Source organism: Lathyrus oleraceus, chromosome 3, assembly GCF_024323335.1.
Source record: "Lathyrus oleraceus cultivar Zhongwan6 chromosome 3, CAAS_Psat_ZW6_1.0, whole genome shotgun sequence".
NCBI classification, from domain to species: domain Eukaryota; kingdom Viridiplantae; phylum Streptophyta; class Magnoliopsida; order Fabales; family Fabaceae; genus Lathyrus; species Lathyrus oleraceus.
Window position 1 is genome coordinate 22,858,972 of NC_066581.1, and position 13,829 is coordinate 22,872,800.

At 36.7% G+C, this 13,829-nt stretch overlaps 1 protein-coding gene across 1 annotated transcript; it reads left to right on the top strand.

Annotated features, from left to right (window-relative positions):
• The first annotated feature begins 8,343 nt into the window (after positions 1 to 8,343).
• LOC127132211 (peroxygenase 2) lies at positions 8,344 to 10,077 on the top strand. Its single transcript, XM_051061113.1, has 6 exons — positions 8,344 to 8,574; positions 8,651 to 8,800; positions 8,967 to 9,052; positions 9,141 to 9,235; positions 9,311 to 9,436; positions 9,702 to 10,077. The coding sequence occupies exons 1-6, from the start codon at positions 8,427 to 8,429 to the stop codon at positions 9,853 to 9,855; spliced, it is 759 nt and encodes a 252-aa protein (XP_050917070.1). The 5' UTR covers positions 8,344 to 8,426; the 3' UTR covers positions 9,856 to 10,077.
• The last annotated feature ends 3,752 nt before the right edge of the window (positions 10,078 to 13,829 follow it).

Below are 13,829 nucleotides of genomic sequence, written 5' to 3' on the forward strand. Positions count from 1 at the left end.
AACAGGTTGTGAGGACCTTAGAAGTAGGATGATTAACTTTGGGTGTGATACTTGTTATATTTGGCAAGGTGAAGTAAGAAACCTAAAGGCCAAACTTGACAATGCTCTTGAGCCCAAGATTACCTTTGCAATCGATAAATCAAACTTTCGAAAAAGTATGGTTAACCCATATCAAAAATATAAATATGTTATAAAGGATGAAGATAGCAAAGGTAATCAAAATGTTAATTTCTCTTGTCTTTATTGTTGCAAGAAAGGCCACTCCATTGCTAAATGCAGATTTAGGAGATTTTTAGTTCCTAAAGGCATTTATCAATGGCTGCCCAAATGCAACCATTTCGTTACTCACCATTCAGGACCCAATAAGCCATTGGGTACCTTCTCGTGTTAATTGCATTTCCATAGGTACAATGCCTCGAGACCACCGAGAGAAGATGGGTTCTCGACAGTGGATGCTCAAGGCACATGTCAGGAGACATATCACTCTTCATTGACTTCGTGGCTAAGAAGAAAGGATATGTAACCTATGGTGACAACAACCGTGGAGCAATACTAGGTAAAGGTAGTGTAGGTAACCCTTCTTCCACTACTATCTCTGATGTATTGCTTGTCGAAGGTCTTAAACACAATCTACTTAGCATCAGTCAATTATGTGACAAAGGATACAATGTATCGTTTTCAAAAGATTGTTGCAAAATTGTACATAATGATGATAAGAAGAGTATCTTTAATGTCCTGCGAGTGAATAATGTCTATATGTTAGACTTGAACGAAGTATCGTTAACAAGTGACAAATGCCTTGTAACAATGAGTGAAGATTCATGGTTATGGCATAGGTGTTTAGCACATGTTAACTTTGACTTACTAAACAAAGTAGTCTCAAAAGATCTAGTCCTAGGTCTCCCCAAAATAAAGTTCACCAAGGATCACCTTTGCGATGCTTGTCAAAAAGGGAAGCAAACGAGGATCTCATTTAAATCCAAAAATATTGTTTCAACAACGAGACCTCTCGAACTTCTTCATATGGACTTATTTGGGTCGTCTAGGATTAAAAGTCTAGGAGGAAATTATTACGGTTTCGTAATAGTGGACGATTTTTCTAGATTCTGTTGGACTATCTTTTTAGTAAGCAAGAGCAATACGTTCGCCGCCTTTTGAAAGGTTTGCTAAGCTTTCCCAAAATAAATTAAATACAAACATTGTTTCAATTAGAAGCGACCATGGGGGTGAGTTCGAAAACCATTTATTTGAAGAATATTGCGGTAACCATGGTATCGATCATAACTTCTCCGCTCCACGTACTCCTCAACAAAATGGGGTTGTGGAGCGTAAAAATCGAATTTTGGAAGAATTGGGAAGAACAATGATTAACGAAAGTGGTTTACCGAAATATTTTTGGGCCGACGCCATTAGTACGGCGTGTTATGTTTTGAACAGGGTGCTCATTCGCCCCATTCTAAATAAAACACCGTATGAGCCTTTAAAAGGGCGAAATCCAAATGTTTCTCACTTACATGTTTTCGGTTGCAAATGTTTTGTATTAAATAATGGAAAGGAAAACTTGGGCAAATTCGATTCCAAGGCCGACGTAGGTATCTTCCTCGGATACTCTCAATCGAGTAAAGCATATAGAATATATAATAAACGATTACTTGCTGTGGAAGAGTCTGTACACGTCACTTTTGATGAATCCTATCCGAGAAACGTCGGAAAGGGTAGTGTTGTTCATGGTGCAGGTACATCTACGAAAGACATACTCAAGGGTGGCGAGCCGGGGATTGATCAACCCGACAAAGTCAAAGTTGAGGAGGATAAAGATGTACACCATGAGGAAACCGAGGTAGCTCATCCGCCTTCAAACGATGATCTCCCTCAAGCTTGGAAGTCTCCCAAAGACCATCCAATCGACAACATTCTCGGAGATATCTCAAAGGGTGTTACAACTCGATCGAAGCTAAGTAATTTCTGTTATCACTTCGCTTTCGTTTCGCAAATGGAACCTAAAAACCCTAAAGAAGCCCTACTCGATGAACACTGGTTTTTGTCAATGCAGGAGGAACTAAATCAGTTCACTAGAAATGAGGCTTGGGACCTTGTCCCTCCTCCACGAGATCATCGAGTAATCGGCACCCGATGGGTGTTTAGGAACAAGCTGGACGAAAACGGGGTAATAACCTGTAACAAGGCGCGTTTAGTCGCGCAAGGGTATAACCAAGAGGAAGGCATCGACTATGAGGAAACTTATGCACCGGTTGCCCGACTCGAGGTTATACGCCTTCTCCTTGCCTTTGCTTGTGCGAAAGACTTTAAACTATTCCAAATGGATGTTAAGAGTGCGTTCCTCAACGGTCACATAAATGAAGAGGTCTACGTCGCACAATCTCCGGGTTTTGAATCTCATGAGTATCCTGATCATGTTTATAAACTAAAAAGGGCTTTATATGGTCTCAAACAAGCTCCTAGAGCTTGGTATGAGCGACTAAGTAAATTTTTACTCGATCAAGGTTACTCAAGAGGAAAGGTTGACACAACTCTCTTCATTAAACGTCAAGGAAAACACTTGATATTAGTACAAATTTATGTAGACGATATTATATTTGGGTCTACTAACGTGAATCTCGTGAGAGAGTTTTCGGATCTTATGCAGGGTGAATTCGAGATGAGTATGATGGGGGAGCTCACGTACTTTCTCGGTCTGCAAATTAAACAACTTAAAGAAGGAACATTCGTGAGTCAAACAAAGTACTGTTTGGACCTTATCAAGAGATTTGACATGGCAAAAGCCAAGGCCATTGACACCCCCATGCCAACATGTACAAACTTGAATAAAGATGAAAACGGTAAGAACGTAGAGGTAAAACAGTATAGAGGTATGATTGGATCACTTCTCTATCTTACTGCTTCTCGTCCCGACATTATGTTTAGCGTGTGTATGTGCGCAAGATATCAATCATGTCCCGAGGAATCCCATCTAAAAGCTGTCAAACGAATACTTCGATACCTATCCGGTACTCCAAAGTATGGACTGTGGTATTCTAAAGGTAATGATTGCTCATTGGTAGGTTTCTCCGATTCCGATTTTGCCGGTTGCAAATCGGATAGGAAAAGCACTAGTGGCACTTGTCACTTATTTTCAAATTCCTTGGTCAGTTGGCATAGCAGGAAACAAGTTTCAGTTGCCTTGTCAACCGCTGAAGCGGAATACGTTGCCGCCGGTAGTTGTTGTGCTCAAATCCTATGGATTAAGCAACAACTATTGGATTTTAACCTCAAACTCGAACGTATTCCCATTTTCTGTGACAATACAAGTGCCATTAATCTTACCAAAAATCCTGTGTTGCATTCTCGCACCAAACATATCGAAATTCGACACCACTTTCTTCGGGATCATGTAGAGAAAGGTGATGTTGTATTTGAACATGTTAATACTGAAAATCAACTAGCGGACATTTTCACAAAGCCGCTAGCTACTGAGCCTTTCTTTCATATTCGCCGAGAACTTGGTATTCTCGACATTTCTGAACGGGCGTTATAAATTGCTTGCTTTATCTTATTTCATTTAACACTATAACCTTGTACTTCTAACAAGTTAATGTTGTTGCAAGCACAATTATATAGTTCATCAAGTTATTCCGGCATCGAGGTGATATTGTTCATTTACCCTTCTCTCTCTCCCAAACTTCATGGCTAAATAATGGTATTACATGATATTATTGTATATATATATATATGTATCTTTTCTTATGTCATATCTGTTTGGATGTTTAAATGTTGTGTGGCATTCTATTTATGCATCAAACATGTGAGCTTATATGCATAATAGTGAAAATTGCAAATTTTGCTTGTACGAGTCGACCATAACAGGGCAATGGTCGACGCACACTTCAAAAATTTTCTTTTTTTAAAATTCAAACAGTATGCGTCAACGCATACAGAGGGTATGGTCGACGCATCGCACAAAAATTAAGTTTTTCTCTGCAGAAATCTTTCAAAATTCCCATGCATTTACATTCAAATTCTCATTAAGTATGCATTTACATTTCAAACTTCCCACTACATTGTGAGTTGCATCTACCTAGTGCCTATTGTCTCTTGGCCTCTCCTCTTCCCAAAACCCTAAATCCTCATCTATAAAAAGGGCAAACCTCCTTCTTGCAAATCATTCTCATTGTGTGTTGCTGACAAAATAACGGATGGTTGTTTCCGTCGAGGACGAGGTCATTAGGACATAAAACTGCATATGCATCTGTAATTTTTGTTGTTTGACTGAACTAATTTTCTGTTGTGCTCGTTTGTGCAAATCCAATTTAATGTTATCTTCTTTTTAATTTGTTCAGTAATAATATTTGGTGTGATATTGTTATATGATTCACTATCTCCTGTTGAATATCATGTTACGTTGAATAATAGTTCCTTTTCTCTTTTTGATGTTGTCAAAGGGGGAGAAGAGCATGTACCAAAGCCAAGCCAAAATACTCACAACAATTAACAGTTTGTTTTGCAGACAGCCTTAAATTACAAAAGAAAGAGGGAGTGTGTATAATGTGTGTAAATATTGCATGTTGTTGTCTCTTTGGTTTCACACAGGTTGTCATCATAAAAAAGGGGGAGTATGTAAGGTCAAACTGTCATACAACATACGATCATAGGTTTTGATGATGACAAATGACCACCATGGATGAATCGGCATTGTCGATTCCACCTCTACAAAACAAATGCAACATATCACCTATCATATCCTTTTCTATGCTCATCTAAACTGCTATATTTCATACAACATATGTGGATAAAATATGGTCATGACAAATGCAACATATCACCTATCATATCCTTTTCTATGCTCATCTAAATTGCTATATTTCATACAACATATATGGATAAAATGTGGTCATGACAAATGCAACATATCACCTATCATATCCTTTTCTATGTTCATCTAAATTGCTATATTTCATACAACATATGTGGATAAAATGTGGTCATGACAAAATGCATGAAAACAACAAAAATCTGAATTTTTGCAGATTTGCAGGGTTTGAATCGACCGTAGGGTCAGCGCATAACATAGTGCATTCCCCACAGGTCAGTGCACAAAAGGCTTGAGTCGACCACAGGTCAGCGCATAACATAGTGCAGTTGGTCACGGGTCAGTGCATGGAGGTTTGAGTCGACCACAGGTCGGCGCATAACATAGTGAAGTTGGTCACGGGTCAGCGCATGGAGACTTGAGTCGACCACAGGGTCGGCGCATGAAGCTTTCACTTTCCCATGGGTCAGCGCACACCGATCTATGGTCGACGCATACTGTTGTGCTTTTCAGTCTGTCCAAAACTGCAGGCCATGAGTCGACGCATAGACCTGCTATGGTCGACCTTTCGTGCGCAAATTCAGTTTTTAAGTATTTCCCACTCTGTTTGAAAATCTGTTAAGTGGGTTGATTGGTTTGTTACTATAAATAGAACTTCAATTACTTGTATCAACTAACATTTGTGAAATTGATTCAAGTGTTCAAAGAAACAAGAAAAAGTGAAATAGGTGTCCAAGATACATCATCTTCATCTTCAACAACTCACAACACATCAACTACACACAACCATTTTTGAAGTGCTTTGTGATTGGTTAAAGGTGATAAGGTTCGAAGCCGAGATTGGGGAATCCGGTTCGGGTTGAAGCTTGTGACAGGTTTTTTCTTGAATAAAACCGTTAGGGTTTTGTCCTCCAAGACTGGTTTGTGTTTGGGGGTTTTTGGACGAATTTCTTCACCAATTTTCAGCTGAGCGAAGGTGATTGAGAAGAGGAAGTCTTCGTCAATCTAGTAGCGGATTCAGTGATATTGAAGGGAAGATTTCGGGTTCGATTTGTTGTAGTTGAGATCAGCCGGGCCGAGGGTTTGAAGAACTGAGGGTTATTCAACAAAGGGGCTGGAATCGGAGGTCTATCAACAACAATCGAAGGACTTTATTCACCTTGAATCAAGGAACAAGGAGTGGAAGCAACATTCAACATCTTGAGAATTCTGTTGTATATTTGCTTTGCAATCCTTGTATAAACGGTTATACTCAACAGATGATATCTATTAAATCATCTCAATTCTAGTTTTAGAATTGAGGGCAGACGTACCCCGAAGCGAGGACGACGGGGGAACTGCCTCATCAAATCTTTGCCTTCTCTAATTTTCTGCATAATTGTTTTTAGCTTAAAAATTAAGTGATTTTAGTATAAGCACTTTTATCAAACCTTGATATTAATTGAGTAAGAGGTTAAAACTCTGTTTTATGAATCCAAAGTACAATAGGCTATTGTACTAGATTAATTGGAATCACTTACTCAACATAAATATCACTTGGAGTGTTTTTACACACCAAGTGTTTGATAATTTGCCTAAACCAAAATTATCTTAGTTGTGTATCTAGTTTGGTTTGCTCTTTGAATCATTGGAACTAGGAATCCTAGCTAGTGAAACAAATCCTTGATTGTGTGACTAGTGTAGTGATTCGTATTTTACATTGTCATTAATCCATAGGCTAGACGCATATCCGGTTTTCCAATAACGGTTCGTTTTAGACTATATTTTCCTCGGCCGCTTCCGTACTTAAAAACAAATTTTTAATTGGTAGCGCCGACTCAAATTTTAATTGGGATCTATTCAACCCCCCCCCCCCCCCCCCCCCCTTCTAGATCCGTGCCATAGTCTAACAGGCATTGTAAGTCGATTCATGAAGGAGCCAGTTTACACACATTGGAAAGCATTGAAGTGAATTCTGAGGTACATCCAAGGAACAATGTCACTTGGGATGTTCTACTCAAATTCAGACAAATACAAGTTGGTCGGTTACTCTGACAGTGATTGGTGCGGAGACATAGACAATCGAAAAAGCACTTCTGGATATGTGTTCTTCATGGGAAATACTGCATTCACTTGGCTTTCTAAAAAGCAGCCAATAGTAACACTTTCGACATGTGAAGCAGAATATGTAGCAGCATCCTGGTGCTTTTGTCATGCAATATGGCTCAGAAGATTAATGAGTAAAATGAAGCTAAAACAGAAAGGTGCAACAACAATACAAGTTGACAACAGGTCAATAATTAAGTTAGCAAAGAATCCAGTAAACCATGAAAGGAGCAAACACATTAACGTTCGCTTCCACTTCATTCGAGAACACGTGAAGGAAGGAAATGTCGAATTGAAGCATGTAGCAAGTAAGGATCAAGCAGCAGACATTTTCACAAAACCACTATCAAAAGAAATCTTCGACAGAGGCAAGAAATTGATAGGCATGATGAATAGAAGAAACATTTAAGTTTACAGAGGAGTTTTGTTGAATAAACTTTAATGCTATAGTTAGTGGGTTTCTATTAATAAGTTAGTGGAGAGATTGAGAGTTTGTTGTAGTTGGAAGGTCAAGAGATAGTGGCTAATTAATAGTATTTACTAATAATTATGTTTCCTAGAATAGCTAAAGTTTCTGAGTCTATATAAAGACCAATGATGTACTCTAATGACATATACAGAAGTTACAAAAGATTTGCTTCCTTCTGTCATTGTTCGTACTTTTCCCTTTTCCCTTAAAAACAATAAAAGCGCGGTGGCGACTCTGATTTTATTGACGTATTACGTATCCAAAGCTTGATGGTCATGAATTTACCGCTACACAATTCATTGACTTATTTCACTTTTATAGTGAGATTATAATCTTTATTATTGAGTATATCTTATGTAATTAAATAATAGATTAATTTCAGCATTACCTATATTGTTATTATATTTTAAAATTTTAAATTATTTAGATTATGGAGAAGATTATACAACATACTAAATTTCAAATCCATAAAAATTTGATACCCGAACCATACCAATAAGTGGAAAGATTTGTCAAATCATATATATTATTTTTAGTGTTCCAAAAAATAAATGTCATATTTATAAAAAATATTTATTCTAAAATGAATATCGTTTTTATTTTTCAATGCGATTTTAATTTTTATCTTTAAATTGTATCTTTTAATTATTATTTTTAATGTATTATTTCTCTCATATTACATTAATAATAATTAGAATATACCATTAATTAGAAATAATAATTTAGTAGAATCAGGATTTTTTTTCTTATAATTTTTTTAATATAGGTAAAAGTGTTGAATATAAAACTTATTTTATGATCAAGGGAGTAATAATTATTATTTGTCCCAATATAACATGAAGCCACGTGTTCAACAGAAAGTGGAGGTGTGGGATCCAACCAAGCGAGTCACGTGGAATCTGTTGCAATAAGCACTTCCCTATTATTAAGCATTTTTCATTGCCGTTCCAAAACAACTTTCTCCAAATCTCACTATCAATGCCACAAAAACACAACAAAAAAATACTCCTTATTACAACAAAAAAACTAACACACCAAGTTTCTCCAACACAAACAAAGTAAGTGATGACACCAACAAAAGATCCATCGAGTGAAGCCATGGAAGAAAAAGTAGACGCATCTAGAGAAGCCATGTCAACAGTGGCACGCAAGGCACCTATAACAATTGAAAGAAAAGTTCCAGAAAACTTGGATACCAAGCTTCCCAAGCCTTGTAAGTAATCTATTTTTCTTATTCATTTACATAATTTATTATGTTTTCTCAATTTCAAATATACATTTTTTTTTAGATATGCCACGAGCCTTGGTTGCCCCTGATGCAGAGAATGTGAATGGCACCTGGGGTCACAAGCATAATGACATGTCTGTCCTTCAACAACATGCCTCCTTCTTCGATATCGACAATGATGGTATCATATATCCATGGGAGACATTCAAAGGTACATCTATGTATCATTATTACGAACAAATATTCACTTTTAAGATTCATTGAATAACTGATATAGACAGATACATATAAGTGTCACCAACTGCGCGGTAGGTTATATATCTAGGTCCATATCTAAGTGTTAATAATGATGAAATTGTTTTCATTTTTTTTTGTAGGATTTCGCGCGCTTGGTTTCAATGTTGTTTCTTCCTTCATATTTACAATTATTCTTCATGTAGCTATGAGCTATTCAACTCTTCCTGTGAGACATAGCTACCTTCACTTCTGTTACTTACCATTACTAGTAGTAGCACCTTACTTATTATCACTTTTTGGAATTTCTTTCACAGACATGGCTACCTTCACCTATGTTACCAATTTACATACGAAATATACATAGAGCAAAACATGGAAGTGATTCAGGGAGCTATGACACAGAGGGAAGGTGAGTAATTAAACTAACTAATCAATAAGATTAATATATTAGTGTTCAGTGTTATGGCTTAATCAATATTTTCAGGTTCGTTCCAGCAAATTTGGAACTAATGTTCAGTAAGTATGCTCGTCAAGTGCCTGATAAATTGTCAATGAGAGAGTTGTGGCACATGACTCAAGCAAACAGTGTTGCATATGACTTCTTTGGCTGGTAATTTCTCTTCCAATATGTTTCAAACACATACAATTATTTCACCTATGAATGATAATCTAGAAGGCCGTCTTTGAGAAGTGCAACGCGAGATACTGCATAGGATTTAACAAAAATTTACAGTTAAATCTACTTATTTTATCATGGTTTAACTGCGATTAATTTACACAGGCTTCCAAAAATTTGAGACGACTCTGATAGTTTATCTATAAACTGAAAAGTATGTGAATGAGTGAATTGATCTCTTTAAAGTAACCATTTGCAGGGCTGCAAGCAAATTTGAGTGGGGTGTTTTGTATATTCTAGCAAAAGATGAACAAGGTTTTCTATCAAAAGAAGCTGTGAGACGATGTTTTGATGGAAGCTTATTTGAGTATTGTGCTAAAATGCGTAATGGTGCAACTGGAAAGATGGCTTGACAACTTCTTCACTAAATGTTCTCATCAATGTCTTTCTTCTACCTTTATAGAGTTGCAGCACCATGGTATATTACTATTGTATTCTTCATCATTGGATTGATAATGTGTAATTACATTTATACAATCAAGGTTATATAATCCAAGGAAGAAATGTGAAAATAAGGTGTATGTATGAGTCTATTGGTGACAGAAAAGATGATACCAAATAGAAAGAAGAGAAGAAAAAAATAGGTTTGCATGCCCTTCTTTTGGCTATATACTTTTAAATATAATATTTCTAAAATATCCCTCAATTTGTTTTTTCAAAAACTGGCTTCATATTTTTTTTTACAAAAATTACCCCTCCTCTATCTATCTGATTCCATATTTTTGCTAAAAAGTTAAAGTAAAAAGATTATTAGAAGTTTCAATGCAATGAAAATTTGCTCAGTTTGAATATATTTCTTTAAATTGGAACTTTTATCGGGTAAAACTTTTGATACACAAACACCTATTTTTTAGAATTGGGTCAAACTTCTCGCTTCAACAATATGATGTTTTCGATTTTGAAAAATTTGCCACAAATAAAATTACCGGGATGAGTCGCGTATTAGGTCATTTTCTTTAAGACATTTTACTGTACAGCCAATAGTTATGCAATGCAGTCGAGTTTCAACGACGTCTTTAAGATAAAAGAGTCCGTTCAATTTAACAATTATCATTTGCACTGTAATGAATCGTTCGAAAAAATACACCTTCAGATGGTGTTGAAATCACTCGCAGTATTTGGAAATAATCCAGTCGTAGATGAGGCAAAAAGTCACTCGAAAAAAAGAAAATAAAAAATATACGAGATGAAGAGAATGAGAGGGAGAAGAGAGATTCTGAAATGTCGAGGAATCTGGAGTGAGTTGCAAATGAATTGATGAGCTATATTTATAGGCAAATGACTCAAATGACCGGAGCGAAAAACATGGGAGGAAGTTGAAAACGTCATGCCCATTACTGGCCGTTTTAACTTGATCAGCAAGTCAGACTTTGACCCGATCTTGGAGGACAAGTCAAACTTAGTCAAAACTTAGGTTAAGACTAGGTTTTGATGCATGACACGTCATAATTGAATAATTAATTAATATTAATTAATTTTCACGAAATCAATTAATAAATAATTAATTTCTACTATTAAAATTAATTAATTCGTAATTAATTAAATTTCACCAATTCGGGTTCCAAAAAATTAATTCATCTAGACCGAGCCAACCGAACCAGGCCGAGCCAGACGGACAGACGGACAGCGGCGGCGTGCGCGTGTGTGTCTAGATGGCTTGGTGGTGTGTCCTCACTCATTTACAAAATTGGGTACCCCTTGGGCCCCAACCCATTTGGCCAAGTTGGAATATTTATACACTACTAATATTTAAAAATTTTACCTTGTACCCCTACAGTTAGCCTCATACCCCTACAAGTTTTTAAAAATTCTCATTCTACCCTTAATTGGTTTTAACCAATTTACCATTTCATTTTTACCATTCAATTGAAAATTTCAGAAATTACACGTTTCACACCCCTCACACCGGAACTCGTACAAAAAGACTTCCGGTATGTATTTTTCCCAAACCGGAAGACTTCAAAAATGACTTTCGGAACACACAAAACAATGAACCGGAAGACTTCACGAAAGAGTTCCGGTTCAATCAGAAAGAAGTTACAAACCGGAACACTTCTTGAAAGAGTTCCGGTAAACAAATTTACACATACCAGAACTCTTTGAAGAAGTGTTCCGGTTTGCTTTTTTTTTTAATTTTTTTTAATCTGTTTTTTATTTTGCAGGAATGGAAAATCTTCCCCAAATATGTGTAGATACTACTGATGCATTTATAACGACTGAAAGATTTGGTACACGAGAAGAGGTTATCAGATGGATTAAAGAGGTTGGAATCGATAATAAAGTAACTGTTATTATCAGTCGTTCAGATACTGAAACAGGGAAGAGAGGGAGAAGTAACAAATTAATATTTGGTTGTGATAAAGGTGGGAAACACAAGAGGACTGATAGTGGTACCCAAAGTGCGCCCAAGAAATGTGGATGCCCATTTAAAATCAGGTTGACTCCGGCGAAAGATGGATCTGGTTGAAAGATTGTTGTAAAATGTGGGTTACATAATCATGGTTTACCTGATAGATTAGAAGGTCATTCGTTTATCGTAGGTTGACCACAGATGAGAAGCAACATGTCGCTGATTTGACAAAGAGACATGTACCCCCTAGACACATATTGCTTTCCTTGCAAGATCGAGATCCTGAGAATGTCACTCGGATTACGCAAGTATACAAGCATAAGAGTGTGATACAAAAAGAGATAAGAGGTCCTATGAGTGAGATACAACATCTGTTTAAGCTTATTGAGGATGCATGCTATGTCTATTGGAGTAGAAAAAAGGATGACTCGGAAGTGGTGAGAGAGATATTTTGGGCACATCCTGATTCAGTTAAGTTGTTGAATATTTTTCCGATTGTGTTAGTTATGGATAGCACCTACAAGACAAACAAATATAGACAACCTTTGTTTGAAATTGTTGGCATGACATCGACCGAGTTGACTTTTGCTGTTGCATTTGCGTATATGGAGTCTGAGCGGACAGAGAATTTTTGTTGGGTATTGGAGAAACTAAAAGAGTTGTTTGTGAAGAAAGACATGTGTCAACAAGTGATTTTGACAGATAGAGATCTTGCTTTGACGAAAGCAATTGAAATTGTGTTTCCCAGGTCGATTAATTTGCTATGTAGATTTCACATTAACAAAAACGTTAGTGCCAAATGCAAACAACATGTGGTGAATGACCTGCAAAAGACGATAGACACATTATGGATGGAAGTTGTTTGGGCTAGTGATGAGGTTGAGTATGGTCAACGGTTGCATCAACTTGAGAAAGCATGTGTTGATTATAGTGGATTTATTAATTATGTGAAAGACACATGGTTGACTCCACATAGGCATAGATTTGTTGGAGCATGGATTAATCGAGTGTTACATTTGGGTAACACAACGACTAATCGGTACGTCTTATAATTTTTTAAGTGTTATTTTTATATGTGATATTATTTCTATGTATTTTTTATGTGTTATTTTCAATATTTTTAGGGTTGAATCTGCTCATTGGAAGTTAAAGCAGATGTTAGAAAACAGTATAGGTGACATGGTCAAATGTTGGAAAGCCATGAATAACAACTTGAGGTTACAACTGGGAAACATTAGAGCTTCTTTTCAAAAGAGTTTTTACGATGTTGAGCACGTGCACATAAGTCCCTTTTATGGTTATTTGCGTGGTTCCGTATCTCGAGCTGCTTTGAGACGTATTGCTGAAGAGTTATTGAGAGTTGATTATGTTGGAACTAACAGGCAAATATGTGGTTGTACTCTTAAAACATCTTATGGGTTACCTTGTGCTTGTGAGTTAGGAAGATACACACTAGGTGGTATACCGATACCCATTGATGTTGTTCATGTTCATTGGAGAAAACTAACTATGGAAGTTGAGTTAGAGGTAGGTGAAGATGATGGATCAGAGGTGGATATGACTTGTCCAATGGATGAATTGTGGAGACGATTTAGGTCATTAGATGTTATTGGGAAAAGGGCATTAAAGAGTAGGGTATGTGAACTAGCATACCCAACAATGACTCTATTGTGTCCACCACCTGAGAAACTAAAAACCAAAGGAGGAGTGAAGAAGAAAGGGAAAAAACCAGCAGAATATGATGTTTATAGGGACCCTTCATATCATGAGTATGTTGATAAGGCATCTCAATCTTCACAAAGGAAATCTCAACCATCACAGACTTCGAAGAAGTTAAACACAATTCATTCTTCAATTTCCTAATCATATTAGGTCATACATTGAAGATGTAGTTAATGTTGAATCAGATGGTAATTGTGGATTTAGAGTCATTGCATCATTGCATGGATATGGTGAGGATGGTTGGCCAATGGTTCG